General features: G+C 42.6%; 1 protein-coding gene across 3 annotated transcripts in view; it reads right to left on the reverse strand.

The window, feature by feature from the left end:
- Bltp3a (bridge-like lipid transfer protein family member 3A) overlaps positions 1–23,082 on the reverse strand; it is a 77,760-nt gene that overhangs the window by 42,617 nt on the left and 12,061 nt on the right. For 2 of the 3 annotated variants that reach the window (XM_063239025.1, XM_063239026.1), the window contains exons 2-4: positions 2,149–2,311; positions 2,011–2,049; positions 1,243–1,334 (exon numbers count right to left, since the gene is read on the reverse strand). In XM_063239025.1, the coding sequence (XP_063095095.1) occupies positions 1,243–1,334; positions 2,011–2,049; positions 2,149–2,311 (294 nt within the window). The remainder of the gene's footprint in view (positions 1–1,242; positions 1,335–2,010; positions 2,050–2,148; positions 2,312–23,082) is intronic. The other variant, XM_063239027.1, reaches the window with a different exon arrangement.

The following is a 23,082-nucleotide window of genomic DNA, read 5'->3' on the forward strand; positions in this document are numbered from 1 at the left end:
ATATGGCAGCACATGACTGTAATCCTAGCACTTGAAAGGCTAGGGCAGGAAAATGTTGTGAGCTTGAGGCCAACCAGGACTCCATAAGTGAGTTCAAGGCCATCATAACCTACACATCAAGACCCTGTCTCAAAAAACAACACAACATCAAAATAAAAGCCAAAAAAAGAGAAAACTGCTTTAGAAAAATTATTTTCTGCAAAGAGTAAACTGTGTGTGTGTGCTGTCTGGGGCTCAGGTAAGAGTCAGTGGTAAAGAACCTACCCTACCCGCACAAGGCCCGGGTTCAGTCCCTAACACAGCGCACAGAACACAAAGTGTGTGTGCTGGGAAGGTATATAAAGAGCTTCCAAACAAGCACGATTTAAATGGAGTATATGAGCCTTTTCTGATCCACACTGTCCTTTTAAATGTATTTTTTTATTCCAGTACTGGGGATGGATTCCAGGCCGCACATATGTCAGGAAGTATAAAACTAAATTGCATGCTCAACCCTAAAAAAAAATATTTAAGAGATAATTTAAGAAAACATTATAAACTGGGCATGGTGGCACATGCCTATAATCCCAGCATTTGGGAGGCTGAGGCAGAAAGATCATTGCAAATTTGAGACCAGACCAGCCTGAGCTACAAAGTGAGCTCAAGGCCAGCCTGAATTGCACAGTGAAGCCCTATCTCAAAAAGTTAAAAAAAAAAAAAACCTGACTATAAAATAGGATAGGTGATATTATGTAATTCTTAATTCTTATTACTTTACTAAATGTGATAGCTTTTGTGGGGTTTTTGCCAGTTCCCCCACTTTTTTTTTGTCTTTTTGAGACAGGGTCTCGCTATGTAGCTCAGGCTGGCCTTGAGCTCACTTTGTAGCTCAGGCTGGTCTTGTTAACTTGCAAGGATTCTCCTGCCTCAGCTTCCCAAATGCTGGGATTACAGGAATGCATCACCATGCCTGGCTACCAGTCCTTATGTGTAAAGACACATGAAATGACAGGATTCACAGGTGAAACCATATGGCATCTGGGATTTGCTTTCAAGTACTACAATGCACACAAACACACATAAAGAGGCAGAATGAGATGAAAAAAAGAGAGGACAAAATGTTGATAATTGTTGGCTAGGTCTAGGGTGGCTGGGGTTCACTACATTGTTTTCTCTGTGTCTGAAACTTTCTATGAGACTCTAACTATAAGGGTTTCCTGGAGTAGGTGACGTGTTGGAATGACAGGGCTCAAAGCAACCAACCTCTGTCCTGAAGCAAGGGCGATGGGGGACTGTCCATTGGGGGGCCGCGGCTCCTCACAGGTCTTCATCTCCACCTCAACCTTATCCAGGCACTGGAATAAAAGCCAGACAGAGATAAGCGTCTGCTCAAAAACCACATGGCACAGAGGAAGATTGCACACTGTGCACTGATAATCACCCACTAGCCAACACAAACTAAATCTGTATGTGTGTGGTACTGAAGACTGAACCCAAAGCCTTTATGCTAAGCTACATCTCCAGGCCTATTTCATTTGAGACAGGTCTTACCAAACTGCTAAACTGCCCAAGTTGGGCTCAAATGTGCAACCCCCTGCCTCATCCTCCCAGAGTGCTGGGATTTTGGGCATACATCACTAGGCCTAGCTACAAACTAAACTCCTAACTTGTACTATCAGAATTTTAAGTTATCTTGGCTTATATCTAGATGTTTCCCCAAAGCCTCACACAATCATAGGTGGGGCTTTTTCAGAGGTGGCTGAATCTAGAGTGTATGACAGACTCATGATGCAATGCTAGGATTAAGGATGGGAGACTACTAAATCAGTCCCCTGGTTGGTTTGGCACCTCCCTAATCCCTGTAGCCTGGATACAATATATGGGATGGAAGAAAGTTTATCTTGCCCCGTGACTGCTTTGCTATCTTCTGCGGACTGCACCCAAAAGGGTCAGCTTATCGAGACTCCTATGCTTTAAAATCCTGCTCCAGCCATCCCTATTTGATTACTTGCAATCAAAAAAAGCCATTACCAAGCAAATTGGGTGTGTCTTCAACTTTGTCCATTGGATCTGAAAGAGGAAAGCAAAGACTTAGGGCTGTGGAGCTGCCCTGCAGGAAGGCAGGCCCACTGGCCAGGAAGAGCAACACAGCTACAACCCCATCCTCACCCGGATGGAGGCCCTGTTGCAGTAGACCCGAGTGATGGCTAACCAGGTGGGCAGCTCCAGCACATTCTGCAGAACCTCTTCATCCAGCTCCAGGTTGGTCAACTGACCCTCTCCTTTCAGGGTGCTCAGGTTGATTTTGTCTGGAGATAGATTCTTAGTGAACCTGAGAAAAGAGCAATGAGAAGAAGTTATTTCCATGGGCACATTACACTAACAGGCCTGTGTCTGGAGAAACAAGTTAAAGAACAGATGCTAACTAATGAATTTGTAGCATGTGAGATGCTGAGACTTATTCTACTTATGATTGTCACAATCCTACAGTGAAGACTCTACAAAAATGGTTGTAGCAGTGGCAACATAACTTTTTGACATTTCTGGATCTCCACATAAAAACAGCTGGTCTTAGTGGTACATGCCTGTATCCCCGCACTGGGAGGCTGAGGCAAGAGGACTGCAAATTTGAGCCCAGGTTGGGACAATTTAGTATCTTAGTGAAACTTGGTCTCAAATGTTAAAAGGAAGGCCAGGCATGGTGGCTCATGCCTATAATCCCAGCACTCGGGAGGCTGAGGCAAGAGGATCATTGTGAGTTCAAGATCAGCCTGGGCTACCAAGTGAGCTCAAGGCCAGCATGAACTGCATAGCAAGACCCTGTGTCTAAAAGACAAAAAAAAAAATTTTTTTTAAAGGGATAGGCACATTTCACAGCCTGAAGACTTTGGGATCTAAAAACCAATGCTTTGAAAAGGAACTAGAAAATAAAGTATCAGGGGCTGGGGATTTAGCTCAGCGGCATAAGGGCCTGCGTTACAAGCAGGCAGTCATGAGTTCGATCCCTGGTACCGATAAAAAGGAAAAAAGACAAAAAAAAAAAAAAAAAGAAAAAGAAAACAAAGTATCATCATAAACCTCCATATCAAGCAGGTAGACACAAAATATCAACAGCAACAAGACATACACCAGTTGCAATGGCACCTGTGTGTAATCCCTTGAACCATTAGTTCAAGGATATCCTGGGTATAGAGCAAGCCCCCAACTAAAAAAAAAGCAGAAGTAGAGGCAGAAGCAGAAGCAAAAGAAGACACAAATGCTATATGCAGCTGTGGAGAACAAAGCAGAGGAAGAGAGCGGGCATCTGACAAAAGACTGAGAAGAAAATAACCCAAGACAACCAAGTACCAAGATAACCAAGTGAGTGCTCAATGAAAAGCAATGCAGACCAGCGGGAGAGGAGTACCTGCACCCAGGAGGACCGTGAGGTAGCCCAGTCCTACACTCATGAAACCAACCTTCAGCAGCCTATCTGTGCCTAGAAAAGGTTCTCATATGGATAACTGAGCAAGAGAGCCAAGACGGAAATGAAGAAAAGAGATAAGGTAGGGATGGGAGAAGAGGCCAGAGTACCTGAGAAAGTAAACCATTATATTTTTTAAACCCTACTTTGAAGCAACAGAAGAAGGAGCCCTATGAGGTTAGAATCCAAAGTATAATAAGCTTGTCATTAAGGAAATTAAATCCCTCGCCCTCCCATACACCTTTTCTGATGTGGTCAAAGAACAAACTACCCCTACACACGGTCTTCCCAAAGGGACTGATCCTGCCTGTCCCTCCTCGGGCCACTGCAGCCCTGTGCAATGTGAAGAAACTACAGAACTGCACCAGGACTGTGCCATCAACAAGATGCAGACCATGGCAGCGTGTAAGGCCACTGCTGGGTGTGCCCACCCCTGCTCCCCAAGGCTGCCGCTGCCTAGCGCAATCAGCTCTGTTCTTCATCCCTGGCCCTGCTGGCATACTCTCAGGTTCGCTAATTCTCAGTGGAATGAGATGTGAAGCTGAGATTCGGGGCTTCCTGCAAACGTTCTTCCCAGTCAAAGCTGTTAGCTGAAGGAGGCTGGACCTTCGGACCTCTTAGCTCACTGCGCCACTGGGTAGACTCCCAGGTCCTTTCCCTCTTGTCCTTTTCTACTAAGGACCAGTTCTTCACAGTATAACTCTGTCTCCCATGACAAAGTGCGCCGGCTCAAATCTCACTGGCTCTGCTGCCGCCTTGCAGTTACTGTTTTCCACCCAAGCTGCAAACGGAATTTCCCACCAGCCTTGCGGGGACTCAGCCCTTGTGTGTGTGCATACGCCTATCATAACAGTTAATATATTTATGTATTTACTGCCCCCCCATGAATTCCTTCCTTTTACTAGTTTTTGTTCCTCCTTGGATCATAAAATATGATGTGTGAGTTTTATCACTGCAGTTTTTTTCTACAGAACCTAAACTGGTACTACATAAATAAAGCCTCTCCAATAATTTTTAAGAGAAAAATAAAAGTTCTAATATCGTGTGGTCTCAAGCTTGGGTCACATGGAAAGTGCTCACCTGGGGGGTCAAGGAAGGGGACCTCAGGAAGCTTCAACCACACAGGTGACACTTATTTCTCAAGCTGGCGGGTACTGGTCTGGCAGTGTTCAGCCTACCTTTTTCCATGGCAAACATCACATGAAGAAGTTTCCTGAGATTCCTACACAAGCTGCTCCCCCACAGGTCTCTGGAGATCACACGTGGCCCCTCTCCGGGCTGTTCTCCAAGCACCAATGCAGGGGATTAAGAAACTCCCCCCTCCAGTATGGAAAACAGGCTCCCTTCTCAGTTGCATCCCAAGTTCAGCACTCCACTCCTACAGCATGCACTGGCAGCCATCCCAGCCCTTCGTGCCGCCCCATGAACCTCGGGCAGGAAGCCAGAAGAATCAGTGCGTCTACCTGAGCCGCCGGGCTGGGCCCAGGGCCTGCATTCACTGCCAGTACCCATGAAGCACTAACGGCTCACGGTGAGCTTCTAAGTCATTCTGAGGCTCCAAAAGTGACACCCCAAAATACAGTAACCTGCTACACTGACGATTTTAAGTTATAGGCCCCAGGAGAGTAGTGGATGCTAGGAGAGGTTTCATTCTGACATTCTCTCATCTGTTGGGAGACCAGACCCCCACAGGAGAAGCCATGAGCTTTGGTCCACTCCCTGGGTTTTCATGAACTAAATTCCTGCCTACAAAAAGGAAGATTAAAGAATGTAACCACATCTGAACAGATCTCACAAGGTATTCTCTATCATCGAGGCCCATTCGATTCCCTAAGAAAATCATTAGTCAGCTGCAGTGGCACATGCTTTACAACTCCCCCAGCACTCTGAGAGGCTGAGACAGGAGGATTACAAACTAAATCCCAGCCTGGGCAACCTAGTGAGACTGTCTAAAAACAAAAATAAAAAGGACTGGGGCTATAGCTCGGTAGTAGAACACACCTGCGCTCAACCCCCAGTGGGGAAGGGCGGTACATGTCACACTCTTGTACTGTGAGTGCACTGAGCCCTTGCATTCTCCTAGAATCATTTATTCCCTTTAAAATTGTTGTGTGCCCCTCACAGAAGACGGTGTGAGCACTCAGACCTCATGAGATTACACCACTTTGGAACACCCACCTTGCTGTGACTGGCTCCTGCACATGAAAATACGTTCGCCACCTTTTTCCCCCACTAATCTCACTGTCAGTTCATCCCAGCAAAATTCAGAGGGACAGGAAGAAGCTTCCCTTTATCCCACAACAGGGCAAAATAAAATCCCAAACCACTACACTTTCACTGATTTTAATTCATTTAAGACCTTTCTTCCCCCAGGGCAAGGGGACAGAACAGGGCTTTGCATGTGAAGCTACATCCCCAGCTCTTTTTGAGACAGTGTCTCACCAAAGAAAGTTTTCAGCTTCTATGAGTTAAGAACATATGCTTGGGCTGGGGCTTTAGCTCAGCAGGATAAGTGCCTGCCTGGCAAACACAAAATCCTGAGTTCAATTCCCAGTGAAAAAACAAAACAAAAAAAAAAACCCATGCTTCAGTTCAAAACTTGGCTCTCTCGCTGGGGATTTAGCTCAGCAGTGTAAGTCCCGGCCTGGCAAGTGCAAGGTCATGGTTCAATCCTTGGCACAATAAAAAAAATAAAAATAAAAACTTGGCTCTCTGACTTCTGATGCTGTGACTTTAGGGAAACAATCTCACAGGACTGTTGGGGCAATTAAAAGAACATATATTACACTACTGGCATTTAATAAATGCTGAAAACATAAACAAAGAGTAACTGTTATTTATAGATCCCATTGCTGTCTCCATTTAGAAGAGGCTTAAATTATTATCTTAAAAAGATAAAAAGTTTTAGAAGGCTTAGATGTTATCCCAGGACTCAGTTTGTCTTGAAGAGACAGCCCCAAGACCTATCTTTGCTACCGCATCCACTACCTTTTTTTTTTTTTTTTTTTTTTTTTTTTTTTTTTTTTTTGAGACAGTCTCACTATGTAATTCAAGTTGGACTTGAACTCACTGTGTATTCCCAGCTGGCCTCATGGCAATCCTCCTGCATCAGCCTCCCAAATTCTGCGATTACAGGTGTGCACCATCATACATGGCCATCCTCCACTTTCAGGGCACCTATATCTATCTGTTCTACTCAGGTCTCTTGATAGTGAAATGAGCTGAGTTAATGTTCCCTGGAAAGTTTTTCCAGTATATCCCACTCTGGCTCTGGAAATAATTTGCATACTTTGTACTCGGGTACTCATGGTTCACAAGAGAACAGCCAAAGACAGGGAACAAAATTATCAATAAATAATTTATCAATTAAAAGCAGGCTTGTGGGTCGGGGATATGGGTCAGTGGCACAAGTGCCCACCTGGCAGGTGCAAGCTTGTGAGTTCAATCCCCAGTACCAAAAAAAAATCAAGCTTGTACAGCCAGGACTAGCACAGCCCTTATAGTTCCCACAGGGAACTAGTTCCAGGATCCCCTGCCCCCAACCCAAACCCACAAGTGCTGAAGCCCCTTATATCAAACAGTGTAATACTTGCAAGTAAACACTGTATACCCTCCCATGTACTTTAAGTCACCTGTAGATTACTTCTAACACCTAGTACAATTGAAATGCTGTATAACTGTCAGGCTCTACCGTTAGGGACCAAAGAAAAAAGTCTGTGCATACAGAGGACAGACTCTACATTGCAGGGTTTTTTAAATAATTGCAGTCTGGGGTTGAATCTGTGGATGCAGAGCTCTGGAAGGCTGACCACAAACCAGCTCTCTCATTAGCTAAACAGAGCAACAGCTCAAACAGCTCAAACTCTGCCCGTGAGGGAGAGCAACTAAGCTGTGGCAAGGTGATGAGGAAACCGGCTGGCTGTCTACACCATCTGCAGCTGCACTCAAAGGCACAAGCAGCAACCAGACACTGAGTTTTTCAGACAAATCACATGGTGCACTGCTCTTTCCATACGCCGTAGCCCCTGCTCATACCTCACCCATACCCATATTCCTCTTGGAGATGATATACTCAGAGACAACGGTGGCTAAAAAGGCTAATGGCAGCCTGTTATTTATTCCACTTCAAGTGTGTGGGGAAACATTTTCTAGCCATCTGTTACTGTTACAAAATGTAGAAGCTAAGATGAAATCCAATTGGAAAAACAGATTTCTGATCAAGCTTAATCTCTGCCAAAGGATGCAAACTGCCAAACACAGAAGAATGGCTCTCAGACAGCCTCGTGAGCATGTATCCCCGTGTAAGGAAGTGAGAACTCTCCGATTTACAGATTCTCAGAATTTCAGCACTAGAAGGGATCTTAGTCATTTATTCCAAATCTACCATGTGCTCATGAGGAGACAAATGCCCAGAATGTTAGACAAACCAAAGGCACAGTTAGCAGTGTCAATGCTGAGTATAGTAAATGCTGAGACGGAACAGAAGCAGGCATTTGCTCGGCCCTATGTTGCAGCGATCAGTCTGCCACGTATCCCACCAAAACCAAGCCGTCAGAGGAGAAATGAGAAGGGCCAAACTGGCCACGCTTCCTCCACTAACCTTCGTACTGAGGAGGTGATCAAAGCCCAGGCCTTGGCTTCCAAGCTTCCTACAGTAACCTACATCGAGTTGACGTCTCTGCTCAGCCACATCATAAAGGAAAGACGTGACACACCTCAGAAGCAGGTGGTTCCGACAGCAGGGTCCCCCGGCCCTCCACACCACACACAATGTCGCTCTGCAGCCGACACTGCCCCTTCCCAGACGATCTGATAGAGCACACCACGCTGTCTGAGAGGCTGGCCCTAACAGCTTACACTCTAAATAAAACCTTCTGCAGGAAATCAAGCCTTTCTTAGGAGAAAATTCTTTTTTCCCTTCTTTACAGTCTTGGCTTCTTTTTAGTTTGTGATATTTGACTCATGCACAATCACTCTTTTCTCAATTATTTTGTTTACCTGATCTATTATAAACTTACACCAAGATTATATTGTCTTTATTACCCTTGCTTCATTTTAAGTACTAAAGGTAGGTAGTATAAATCCTTTTACTTGCTCTTTTTAAAGATTATTCTATTTTTATACCCTTTTTCTTTCCATATACATTTTTTTGTATGTGTGATTTGTTTTTTTTTGGGAGGGGGGGTAACCAGGGATCGAACTCACAACCACACGCTTGCAAGGCAGGTACTTACGCCACTGAGCTAAATCCCCAGCCCATATGTGTGATTTTTTGAGACAGGGTCCTGCTATGCAGTTCAGGCTCACCTTGAGCTCACCAATTTGTAGCCCAGGCTGGTCTCCAACTTGCAACAATCCTGCCTCAGCTTTTTGAGTGCTGGGATTACAGGCATGAGTCACCTCACCCAGCTCTTCATATACATTTTTAGTTTTTTAAATTTTTTATTATTTTGAAGGTGGAACAAGATGGAAAAAGCCAATTTAGACAGTGCAGTGAAGCTGGTACAGAACTTCACAGCAGGTTACCAGGATAACAGTAATAGGTGCCACAGTGTATCTCGTTACCTTCACAACAGTTGTCCTTTCAATAAGTACAGCAAAATCAAACCAAATACTGAACATTATAAAACCTATAAAACAGAATATTGAATAGAACAATACCATTAATCAGAACAAAGCAAAACAGTGATTAAAAACATTTGCCTTCAAAGAGATGGTAGAAGGAAGTCTTCTTATTTGCTATATTATATACGGTCAGCCTCCCAAAAGATGCTCAGACCTCTGGCTCCCATTTGCTAATGGGGGCGTGGGGAATATATGTCTGATTCTCAGCCCACGTGCCTGTCGGCTCACGGCTGCTTACCAGGGAGGCGGACTGGTTGCTTGGTTTCCCAGCGCTCTAAGTTCCAACATGGCACGGATCTCAGGAGATGTTAGTGGTTCTCGTCCTGGGGCGGCTACATTTTTTTTAATATATATATATATATTTTTTTTTTTTTTTGTCTTTTTTTTTTTTTTTGAGACAGGGTCTCGTGATGCAGTTCTGGCTGGCCTTGAGCTCACTTTGTAGCCTAGGCTGGTCTCGAACTCACAATGATCCTCCTGCCTCAGCCTCCCAAGTGCTGGGATTCCAGGTGTGAGCCACCATGCCCTGCTGCAGCTACATTTTTAAATTAGTTTTTTGTTTAAAAAAAAAAATCCTGATAAAATACTGACTAAAATTGTACTGAACCTGTAGCTCTTTAGGGAGATCTGACACATCAATGACAAGTAATCCTATCCTTGAACACAGTATACATTCAAGTACATTATGTTTATTTAGGTCTTCTATTTCTCTGTCCCCCCCCCTTTTAAATGTTCTCCCCTTAGGGTAAAATCACTATGCTGAGGGCTTATTTACTGCACACAGTATTCTGATTCATTCTAGACTTTGTTATAACCACAAATCTAGGCCATACAATTAAAGGCGAGAAATTCATAGTTACACGGTCTGTCACTTTCTAGGCTGTCTGATGCTACTGTTACTGCTGACTGCGCCACGTTAGCCAAAGGGACATAATTGTTCTAGCCAGTCGTTCTTCCTGGTGTACTAAGACTCAGATTCCCTTAAGCACTCTACAAACTATTATAGGCCAACGCCAAAGAACCAAGGCCTGAGCCAAGCAGGCAGCAACTTCTCACCCCTACCAAACTGGGGAAGAGGTAGGATCTTGTAACAGACTCAAAACGCAACGCCAGCTACACCTGGAAGACACCTCAGGGAAGCAGTCATTTCCTAAGGGTTCCAAATACTAGCATCAACCCAGAATCTAAACTAAAGGAGGAGGAGGAAGAGGAGGAGGAGGAAAAAGAGAAGGAAAACGAGGAGGAAGGGGAAGAGGAAAAAGAGGAGAGGAGGATTAAGAAAATGAGAGGACACTGAAACAAAATGCAACCCCAGACTTCCACCTCAGCAAAGGAAAACCCGGGGGCAACCAGGTGCAACAGTCCAAAAGCCTCCCATCTGGACTCTCCAACGTGGTAACAGTAGCAGAACTAACAAAGCAGATGAAAGCGGCTCTAGAAAAAAATCAGATCAGAAAAAATTTCTCAGAAACTTCAGAGATGGTGATCATAATGAAAGACATGGTTAAATATCCAGATTAAAAATTCCACTGAAAGTATACACAGCAGAATAAGCCAATGTGAGGACCAAGTCTCAGATATAGAACAGAGGACTGTGGTTAGCAATTGTGAAAAGAAAGATTTCTCAAAAATAGCAAAGGATGGGCTGGCAATTTAGCACCTGCCTGGCAAGCATTAGGTCATGAGCTCAATCTGCGGTACCAAAAAAAAAAAGCAAAGGACCATGAGAAAGTAATCTAGCAGGTGCTAGATGATACAAAGAAGAATAACATAAGAATCACCAGAGTCCATGAAAAAGTAGAAGATAGCTCAAATGACATAAAACACCTACTCACAGAAGTCATGGCAGAAAACTTCCCAAGCAGGTAAAAAGAGTTTGACATACAGATAAATGAAGCCTACATAACTGCAATTAAACATGATCAAGAAAAATACTATACCAAAGAATATAATAATTAACACTGCAGAAATTCAAAACAAGAACAGAATATTTAAAGCTGTTGGAGAAAAGAAACAAGTCACCTATAAAGGAAAGCCCATCAGAATCACAGCTGACTTCTCAACACAAACTCTCAAGGCAAGGAGAACTTGAAGTATTTCAACACTAAAAAGAAAACAACCCCCCACCCAGCGTGATATAACCCACAACCCACAAAACCATCTTTCAAAATTGACAGAAAAAAAAGATACTTCCATGACAAAGAACACCTGAAGAAATTCCTAACCACCAAACCAGTCCTCAAAAATGTTCTTAAGTGGGGACAGGGATATATAGCTCAGTGGCATAAGTACCTGCCTCACAAGCACAAGGTCCTGAGTTCAATTCTCAATACAAAAAAAAAGAACAGTTCTTAAGGACATTCTAAAAAGAGAAACAAGGGCTACAACTTCATGAACCCCAACAGAATGAATCTATCAGGCAGGACAAGCAATTAAATAGCAGGGTAAAAAACCAAAAAGAAAGTAACTTGACAGGACAATTTACACATATCATTTATAACCATCAGTGTTAATGGTCTCAATCCCCCAATCGAGAGAAACAGACTGGCAGAATGGATCAAGAAGCAGGATCCAACAATATGGTACATACAAAAAACACACGTAATTCTAAAATAAATTCAGATTGAAAGTTAAAAGATGGAAAGCAACACTCCATGCAACAGAACCCGGAAAAAAGCAGGGTAACTTGCAGACAAAGTGGATTTCAAGCCAAGACGGATGAAGACAAAGAAGATCACTGTATCCTTGTAAAGAAAACAACCCAAGAGAAAGAGATAACAATCACAAATATGTATGCACCAATATCGTGCACCTAGCTGTATAAAGCAAATATTAGTGGACATGAAAAATCAAATAAGCACTAATACAATTATAATGGGAGACCTTAACACCCCACTGTCACAAATAGATCAACTAGACAAAAAGTCAACAAATATCAGAACTAAACCTAGGTTTTGAACAAATGGTTTTAGAGGTCTACAGAGTGTTCCACGCCACAACATCACAGTACACATTCTTCTCAACTGCACATGGGATATTCTCCAAAACAAACCAAATATTAGTTCACACAACATCCTAAGCAAATGCAAATGACTGAAATTATCCCAGGCATATTATCAGACCATAGTGCTATGAAATTAGAAATTAATAGCAAAGGAAACCAAAAGAACATCATAAACGCGCAAAAATTAAAATAACACCCTCCTGAACAACCAGTGGGTCACAGATGAAATCAAAGAAAAAATTTATATAATTTCTACAATTACATGATAATGCAAATACAACATACCAGAACTTATGGGATACAATGAAAGTGGTCCTATGAGGGAAACACAGCATTGAACTCCCATATCAGAAAAACAGAGCAAGCTCAAATAAATAACCTAATGTTGAATCTTAACTGGAAAAAGAAGATCAAGTCAAGCCTGATGCCTATACGCAGGAGAAAATTATAAAGATCATACAGAAATTAATGCAATGAAGACTAATAATATAAAATATCAATGAATCAAAGAGTTGGTTCTTTGAAAGATTAAATAAAATTGGGGCTGGGGATTTAGCTCAGCGGTATAAGCACCTGCCTTTCAAGTGTGTGGTCTTGAGTTCAATCCCTGATACCAATAAAAAAGAAAAAGACAAAAAAAAAAAAAAAAAAGAAAGATTAAATAAAACTGACAAACCTATAACCAACCTTATGCCCCAAAAAAACATGAGGAAAGACTCAAATTTCTGCAATTAGGAATGAAAATCGTAAAGTCACAATAGACCCTGTAGAAATCCAGAAGATCATGAGTGTCTACTCCAAGAACCTGTATTCTAATAAGATGGAAAACACAGAATGGACAGATTCCTAGATATATATGATTACCAAAGCAGAATCAAAAAGATAGATATAATTAAAAACCTACCATCAAAGAAAAACCCAGGACCTGACAGATTCACTGAAAGATTCTACAAGATATTTAGAGAAGACCTAATGCCACTACTTCTAAAACTCTTTAGTGAAATTAAAAGGAGAACAATACTCCTAAATTCATTCCTGGAAGGAAGCATTACCCTGATGCCAGAACCAGAGAAAAATCTAACCAAAAAAGACCAGTACAGGTCATCTCCCTAGTGAACTCAGACGCAAAGGTCCTCAATAAGAAACTAGCAAACAGAACACAGCAAGACATCCTGAAGATTATACACCATGACCAAGCAGGATTCATCCCAGCAATATAGAGATGATTCAATATATGCAAATAAATAAATGTAATATACCACATTAACAGAGGCAAAGTCAAAAGCCACATAATCATCTCAATAAACGTAGAAAAAGCATTTCACAAGGCCAGGTGTGGCAGCGAATGCCTGCAATTCTAGCACTTGAGAAGCTGAGATAGGATGGCTTTGAGTTCAAGGCCACCCTGGGCTACAAAGTGAGTTCAAGGCCAGCCTAAACTGCATAGCAAAACTCTGTCTCAAAAAGGAAAGGAAAAAAAAAAACAAAAAAAAGCATTTGACACAGTCCAATGCCCATTCATGATTTTAAAAAATTGGGCCAGTCTTTATTTCAATGTGATGAAAGTCACAAACCAACAGCCAACATCATATCAAATAGACAGAACCTCTCAAAGCTTTCACTTTAAACCCAGAAACAATACAAGGATGTTCACTGTCACCACTCTTATTCAATATAGTTCTGGAAACATTAGCCACAGAAGCTAAAAAAGAGAAATAAAAGAACCAAAATAATAGGGAAGGCAGAAGTTAAATTATCATTATTTGCTGACAAAGAAGACCTGAAAAACTGACCCAAAAGAGTTCTAGATTTAATAACCAATTCAGTAGTGTAGCTTGATACAAAGTCCAGACTCAAAACTCAATAGTGTTCCTATACACAAAAAACAAACTCACTGGGAGAAAAATCAAGAAAACAACACCTTTCACAATAGCATGCAAAAAATGATATACCTAGGAATCAATCCAGCAGAGGAAGTAAAAGACCTCTACGGTACTTTGAAAAAGGAGATTAAAGAGGATTTCAGAAAATGGAAAAATATTCCTTGTTCTTAGGTAGGAAGAACCAATATAGTGAAAATGGCCATACTCCCAAAATTGTTATACGGATTTAACCCAATTCCCAATCAAAATACCAACAGCTAGCAAGGCATGATGGCTCACACCTGTAATCCTAGCACTTAGGAGACTGAGGCAGAAGGATCTTGCAAGTTGGAGACCAGCCTGGGCTACAAAGTGAGCTCAAGGCCAGCCTGAACTGCAGAGAGACCCTGTCTCAATAAATAAATAAATGTTCAACATCATTGGTCATTCAAGAAATGCAAATTAAAACACTCTTTGATAATAGCCAGAAAGAATGGCTATTATCAAGAAATCAACCAATAACAAATGCTGGTGGTGCTATGGAGAAAAAGGAACCTTTCTCCACTGTTGGTGGGAGTGCAGACTCAGCAAACATTGTGGAAATCAGTGTGGAGAGTCCTCAAAAACCTAAACCTAGAGGTTTCATTCAACCCAGCTATTCTCTTTCTTGGTATCTCCCTAAAAGAATTAAAAGTACTGTACCATAGCAATATATGAACACCCATGTTCATAGTGACACAGTTTGTAATAGCCAAATCTTAGAAATAGCCCAAATGCCCATCAACTGGTGAACAAAAAAGATACAATTTTTTATACAATGAAGTAGTACTCTGCCGTGAAGAAGGATCGGTTTGAGACATTTCTAGCTAAATGGATGCACCTTCAGACCATATTTTTTTTTTTTTATTAATTTTTTTTTTAATTTTATTTAAGGAGAAAAGAAAAAAAAAAGCAGGGAAAGGGTACAAGTTATACAGATTTACAGAAAAAAAATGAACAGTAGGAAATCACTAGTTAATGGATTACATATTGTCATCTTAGAAATAATTGTTCAAGTCACAAAATTAGAGCTTGTAAAGTGGACATTCCATCAATGATACTGCAAACAGTTCTGTTCATTGATCCAATAAAACTCTGTGATATCATTTTCTATCTTATACACTTAAATATACATGCAGTTATATAGTTTGGAGCACTTTCTTTTCTTCTCTTTTGTACCATGACTATTTCACATTTTGGGTTTCATTGCTCCCACGGTTCTTATTAGTTTTTTGGAAGAGAGTAAAACCAAATGTGACATAACAGAACAGAATCGGTCAAGTCAAAAGGGTGGACATAATAGATAATGTAAAAACATAATACAAGGTGATCAACAATGGTTACCATAATGCCTCCCACTATCTCTAATAGAATTGCCTATATCATTAGTTATAATACAATTGAACAAAACAGTAAAGAACAAAACCGACAAAACCAAAACATTGGAGACATTGTAGGTCTTCAAAAGTAGACAAAAGTCAACAAGAATGGGCGTCATAATGAATCTCATTATCTTCACAGCTGATGCCTAAACTTTCGAACCTGATACTATCCAGCAAAACAGAATAGGGGAACATCAGTTAAAAACCAGATGGTGAGAGTAATACAGGGCTTTAAATCAAGGTAATGAAAAGTCAAAGTGGGTTACTATAATATATCCTGCTATTTTTTTTTCCTTTAATTAAAAGGATAAAGATAAAGTAAATAATGGAGTGGAGATTGAGATAAAAGAGGGCATAACAACTAAACAGCGCAGATCAAAACATAACCATTTAAGCAGAATAGTGTTTCACCACCAGATAATCCTAACCTAAAAGTAGTTACCATATTGTTTCTTTCTTTGAAATCCTTGAGTACAACTTCGTATACTGTAGCATTAAGTATATCAAAACAATGTAAAACCATTCAAGAGAATGACAGCATTACAGAGTATTTAGAATCGACTAACAAAATGAACAATGGTTTCTGTATAATCTCCTTGTCTTTAAAAGGTTTTTGCTTATACTATTGTACATAATAAAATCCAATAAGATACAGCCTATTTAGACCATTGGAGACAGAAGGACAAAAGCTAGATGAGACTTCAAAACAAGATGATACTAAATCTGTATTACCTATTAAGATGTCATTTTCTCCAAAATAGCTGTTCCTATCATCCAATCTTCTCTGCCTCATTTCTGTTAAGCTCTTTTTCTGTCCGTAGCTGTCAGTTTGTCTTCTTTATTTTGTTCTCTGCTCCATTCGTTGTGGCCTCTCTGCCATTATTTCTGGATTCTTTGTATTTTTCTTTTTTTAGAATATCCTGTAATACTCTCTGTAGAGTTGAATTGGTGGTTGCAAATTCCCCCAGTTCCTCTTTATCCTGGAAGCACCTTGTTTTTCCATCAATTTCCAGGGACAGTTGTGCAGGATATCTCAATCTTGGCTGGAGATTATTATCTTTCAATGCTTGAATTATTTCCCCCCACGCTCTTCGTGATTTGATGGTTTGTGCAGAGAAATCTGCTGTAATTCTGATGGGTGTTCCCTTGTAGGTGGTCTGTTTCTTGTCTCTTACAGCTTTTAATATTCTGTTCTTGTATTGAATTTCTGGAATTTTTATTATTATATGCCTGGGTGTTGCTCTGTTTGGGTTGTAGGTAGCTGGGGTCCTGTATGCCTCATACATCTGAGTATCTTTACCTTTTGCTAAATTAGGAAAATTCTCCTGGATTATTTCTGTGAGTAGCTTTTGTAGTTCACTTGTTTGTGTCCCTACTTCTTCTTTTATGTTCTTAATCCTTAAGTTATGGATCCTCTTATCATCTTCTTGTCTTTGTATTATTGCTGTTTGTTTCTTTATTTTTAAGAAGTTTTTCATTTCATCTTCAGACCATATTCTTAAGTAAAACAAATCAGACACATATGTTCAAATATTGCATGGTTTTTCTGGTGTGAGGAAACTGAAAGCATACAGAAGAACCAAAAAGTATAATAGGTACTGGGAAATGGGAAGAAAATGTTCAAATGAGAAGAAAAAGGGAGGGGGAAAAGAGAAAGAATGAACAAGAAAAAAATAGAAGGAAAAATGGAAAGAAATATTTTATAAGTAAGGGAGGGAGGGGAATGAGTAAAAAAGAAGCAAGGTGTATCACATACAGGTAAAAATTCCCAGTATATATATCTAAAATGTACTCATAAAATTAAAAAACACAAAAAACAGCTTTTCCAGTTTTCTTGTTTAATGTTCACATGCTGCACCTTTTCCCATTCATCCATTTTTAAGCTATTTGGGTTTCTTTTTTAGTCAATCTAAAAATCTCTGCCTTTAAATGAGAGCTTTAATCCATTTACATTCAGTGTAATTCCTGGAGCTGACTAGGGTTTGGTTCACCTTTCTGCTATTCATTCCATCTTTTTTTTTTCCTGTTTCTACTTTCCTGTCTTATTTTAGTGTTTCACATAGCTAGCTAACTGACTTTTTAGCTATACCTCTTTGTGTGTATGTGATTGCTCTAGAGAGTATGACATGCAATGTTCACATACCACCATCTACTTAAGAGTTCATATTATACTGGTCCACATAAGAACTCCAGAGCAGTACAGTTCACTACGGCACTTTATGTTTTGAGATACTGTCATATATATGACCTCTATAGGTTACAGTCTCAGAAAACAGTGTCTGACGGTAAAAATAGATAGATAAATAAAGTACTGTCAGGATGCTGCTTCCCCCACAGAGGTGGCTGAATGCTCACCTACCTAAGAGAACAGTATATCCACCTGGCTAGGGTCAGCAGGTTCAGACCACACAAAGGAGATGCAGAAAATATAAAGAAGCGTTTACAATAAAAGACCTTTAACCATAAGCGCTACGAGTTTCTCCAGGGCTTGACCTTGTACCTGTCAGTGTCCAGTGGAAAGACCAGGAAAAGGAGACTCAATTAATGGTTCCTGAATGAGGTGACAACCCAAAGCGAATGAAGGATACTTTAAGAGCAGCGTAATGAAAGGGGCCGTCGTCCAACAATCTACCACATCCCTTCATACACTGCAAGCCAACTGTAACGCGACCGAGAAGACTGATGTGCACCACCAGGACTAAGAGTATCATCCACGGGCCAGGGATATCGCTCAGCGGCACACAGGCATGACGTTGCAAGATTGGATCCCCAGTACCGCCCCCCGCCCCCTGCAAAAAATCATCTAAAGTTCCCAAAGACCAGCATGCGGAGTTCTCGGGAGAACTCCAGGAGGTTTCCCACCGGTCGTTAGCCGGTGGGGTAGGTGATACAAAAAGGTCAGTGGTCACAGTTTTTGTTACTGCACTGCCTCACACAGGAGGGTGCACTTCTTTTCTTTTAACTGGCTCAAACTCGCTCTGCAGAACCGGTTTCTTTTCCTACTTTTTTTTTTTTTTTTTTTTTTTTTTTTTTTGAGACGGGTGTCACTATGCAGTTCAGGCTGCCTTGAGCTCACTTTCTAGCCCAGGCTGGTCTTGAACTGGCAAGAATCCTCCTGCCTCAGCCTCCCAAGTGCTGGGATTACAGTCAGAGCCATCATGCCCAGCTTCTAGGCTGGCTTTGAATTCGTGGCAGTCCTGCCTCAGCCTCCTAAGTGCTGGGATTTCAGAGGCACCACCACACCAGGTAGGAGTTACTTTACAGCAAGCGTTATTTTATTCTAAACACTCTCCACCTTTGGGAAGGGGCAGTGCTGGGATTGAGCTCGGGAGCCACGCGTGCTCTGCCACTGCCCACTTTACACATTTTTAATTAATTCATTTCTCTGACCCTATAATGTAAAAGGCTATTCTCATTTTCCAGACAAGAAAACTGAGATGCAGATATTCCTCAGATACTCCTTGTTCAACAATCTGCTTGAGACTATTGAAACTCACAACTGAGGTGAGGCCTCACGCAGCTGCTTCTGTAACAGGGCACCCCCACTCCTGCTGCACGTCTGCCTCTGTAATTTGTACACAGTTTCACGCTCTCTTCTATACTACAGCACTGCACCGAAGAGACAGGCAAATGAAAGCCAGGACATCACAGTACGTTTCCTTTGCCCATGCTTTGCTCTGAACATCAGAATGGACACGCTAGACACGATTCCTCCTTTAGTGACCAGTCCACTTCAGGCCCCAGTAACGCAACCACAGCTCAGTCACTAAAGAGAAACGTCTGTCTGGAAAGATGAACTCGACCAAGGGCCCGGGGAGTAACTAACAGCTAAACTCCACATCCTAACAGTCACTCCAGAAATGGTGGTGCTCGCCTAAACTCCCAGCGCCCTGGAGGCTGAGGCAGGAAGATCACTGTGATTCCAAGGCTGGCCTGGACAGCATAAGTGAGTTCAAGGCCAGCCTGAATTACATGGTGGATCCTGTAAACAAGCCTATCAGTGTGACACCACATCTGCATCTCCACCTTCTCACAAGCCCAACACAGAAGTAGGGGTCTGCAGAAGTTCTAGGTGTCTCAGGCCAGGTCCAAGGCCACGGAGAACAAGCCGAGCCCTCTGCAGATGCCCTGGCAGTGTAAACGCAGCCCCCGTGTCCTTCCTGCATCACTCCGGCTGTGGTCCACTCTGAAACAGCACATCCTAGGGCCGGGGCCACATGCAGCCTCCCAGCACATCCTGCTGCTCACACAGCTCCCCTCTTGGCCTCGCCTTTCTTCCTCTGTGGGTGGCTCCTGCTGCCCAAACTCCGGAGATACCATACTTTCACATGGTCTTGTATTGCTGTTGCTATTGTTTGTTTGGGTTTTTTTGTTTTTGTTTTTTTAAATCGGTACCGGGGATCAAACTCACAACCGTCTGCTTGCAAGGCAGGTGCTTATGCCGCTGAGCTAAATCCCCAGCCCCTTTTTTTGTTGTTGTTGATACACTCTGTTCACTACACAGGTCAGGCTGACAGCAAAGGGACAAAGGCACTCAGGCTGGCCTTGAACTCATGGTGATCCTCCTGCCTCAGCTTCCAGAGTGCTGGGATTGCAGTTATGCACCACCACACCTGGCTATTGTTATCACTGATGGTTCTATTTTGCTTTGTTTTTTACAGAGTGTTGATGGAAGCTAGGGGCTTTGCTGAGGTTCAGTAACACGATTCGCTGCAATACATTGTCAGACCTCTAACATCCTATAAACCTCTGCTAAGACATTTTCTCTAAGCTACACAGGAAGGAAGGAAGGAAGGAAGGAAGGAAGGAAGGAAGGAAGGAAGGAAGGAAGGAAGGAAGGAAGGAAGGAAAGAAGGGAGGGAGGGAGGAAAGAAGGAAGAAAGGAAGGAAATTCTCTTGAAAAAAAGGGAATATCTGTTTTCCTCACTGCCTGGGAAGGCACCTAGATGAGATGCTTGCAGGAGGGTGCTTTCTCTCACCGGACTTTCTACACTGCAGAATGCTCCCCTCTTCAATGACTCCTACACAGCACAAAACGGCTGCCCAGACTCCTGATCAGCCCACTGACACTGTAGCCAAACCATTACAGTCACACTACATCCTTCTCAACAGGGAAAGTGATTCTGCGTCAATAACAAACAATAGTTCTTTTGGGGGGGGGGGGGATGCTGGAGTCGAACTGAGGACCTCACACTTGCCAGCCAGGTACTGTGCCACTGAGCCAAATTCCCAGCCCAAACAATAGTTCTTGACCAAAATGAGGAAGGGGAGATCATTTTGAAGAAACAAAGACAAGAAGAACGAATGGGTGATTTTCTGTATCTGTACATTGTTATGAAATAAAGGACAGTTTAGAGGAGACAGAATCTAAATTACAGCTGTTTTCCCCTCATTTTTGAGACAGGGATTTGCTATGTTGGTCAGGCTGGACTTGAACTCACTACACAGCCCTGCAGGCCTCCTGCCTCAGCCTCAGCCGTGCTGGGCTGATCACAGGCATGCTCCACCCTACCTGAGTTTTTTTGTTTGTTTTGTTTTTTTGAGACAGGGTCTTGTTCTATAGTCCTGGCTGGCCTTGAGCTGTAGTGTAAAGGAAATGTTACACTAAGGCAGTGGTTCTCAACCCTAACAGACTCGATCCCCACCCCGACTTTCTTTTAAACAATTATTTTACAACACTTCTTTTATCATACTGAGTTTTACATACTAGCTACTTAGAGTCTCAAGACAAGTCAAATACAATGTTGGAATGTAATATAAAAGGAAACCAATTTATAAGAATTGGTAAGAGGCGGGGCTGGGGATTTAGCTCAGCAACATAAGCACCTGCCTTGCAGGCCTGTGGTTGAGTTTGATCCCTGGTACTGATTTAAAAAAAAAAAAAAAGACAAGGTGCTTCTTTCATTTAGATAAAAAAAAGGGGGTGGGGAGACGGGATTTAACTCAGCGGCCTAAGTACCTGCCTTGCAAGCAGGCAGTCGTGAGTTCGATCCCTGGTACCAATAAAAATAAAATAAAATAAAAAAGAATTGGTAAGAGAACCATGTGCAACGGTTTCACTACGCAGATGTTCTGACTACATGCACTAGAAGACAAAGCAGTCAGCAGCTTGCACGGTCTCTGCAGTCCACTGCTAGACACTGCGGAATCGCCAGGACTAGGACAGCCCCAAATGTGGCGCTGTAACGGTGTTACTTCACTGGGGACTCTGGTAGCATCTGTGGCAAAGTGAGGTGATCTCCAGAATGGCAAAGTTCAAAGCAGCCTTCCCTCGTGGTAGCTGATCTTGGGGCATCCACGATAGTTTAAAGCAGCCCTCCATTTTGTTTTTAGGTGAAACGGAGGCAGACTCTAGGCTCATATAATGGAAGCAGGTAATCGCCTTATGCAAACAGCTAAACTTAGCAACATTCCAAAGTGAACCACAAGAAACAATGCTTCTGGGTGTGATTATTTGGGCCCCCATCAAATGCCAGTCACATCTCTCAATTCCTGTGACAACCAGAAAGTTTGTGCAAGGATCTTACCTCCAAGAAATGTGACAGAAAATACTCTTTTTTCCTTCTCCTTCCTCTCCCCTTGGTCCTTCAGAGGGTCCCTAACAGCCCAGACCTGAGCTCCGTGAGCTTCTGTCATAAACAGCGAATTCCCTGTGGCTTTGGTGGGCTAACTTGGGAAACAATTCAACAGCATAACACTATTTCTCTGGACCGCACTCCAAACTTCAAATTTAGAAATAGATTCTGGGAAGACGGCACTTCCATTGTGTCAGCCTTAAATACGAGGATGTTGCGCCATCAGTGATCTTTGCAGCGTTTTAAAAAGCATGGAGGGGGGCTGCAAGCAGACAGTCGTGAGTTCAGTCCTCAGTACCGATTAAAAGGAAAAAGACAAAAAAAAAAAAAGCATGGAGGGCAGCTAAGCCACCTGTCACCAGCACCCTCCAACGAAGGCTGTGTGCACCTGGGAAAAGACTGCTGATCAAGCAAATGAAGTCACCCCAAGGAACATACCTGGGCCTATTTTAGTGGTCAGTTTATACGAACTACATACCCTTGCCTCCTTTACTTCGCATACCGACTAAAAAATAACGGAACCTGCCCCCCACAGGGAACTGTGCAGGCCGGCTTCCGATTCCTTAGCTCCCACTGTGCCCCCCACACCCGCTTCCCCCACTCAAAGTACCCTAACACTCAAGGGGTTTTGTTTGTTTTCATTTTGGTTTTTTGAGGTAGGGTCTCGACACACAGTGAAAACTGGCCTTGAACTATGCAGCCCAAGCTGGCCTCAAACTCACAGTGCTCCTGTCTCAGCCTCCAGCGTGGTGGGATGACAGGCGTGCACCGCCGCACCCTACTAGACTGGTTTGGAAAGAAGCCACGAGACGCAGGCCCTGCTGGGGTGGAGGCCACACTCCAACGGGAAAGAGAACCGCGCTGTGATGGAAAAGGGTCTTGTCTCCACCTTCCCAGGCTTTGTGTAAGTGAATACTCTAGGGACCTGAACTGTAGTCCGGGTTAGCCTTTTCACCCCACGCTGAGGACAACGCTTCTTCCCTGGACACCCTGAAAAGAATAGGGATGAGGACCCACCAGCCTCCTCCTATCCCCACAGCACTAGGCAAAAGCACTGGTCACCACCACCTGTCTGCCTTAAATGTTGCAAAATGGACCTTTTAAACAAGGAAACAGACACTTGGGTAGGTTAGGAATACCTCTGAAGAGGATG

The sequence above is a fragment of the Cavia porcellus genome, unplaced genomic scaffold, assembly GCF_034190915.1.
Source record: "Cavia porcellus strain 051 isolate PalLab524CR breed Dunkin Hartley unplaced genomic scaffold, mCavPor4.1 scaffold_28, whole genome shotgun sequence".
In the NCBI taxonomy this organism is placed as follows: domain Eukaryota; kingdom Metazoa; phylum Chordata; class Mammalia; order Rodentia; family Caviidae; genus Cavia; species Cavia porcellus.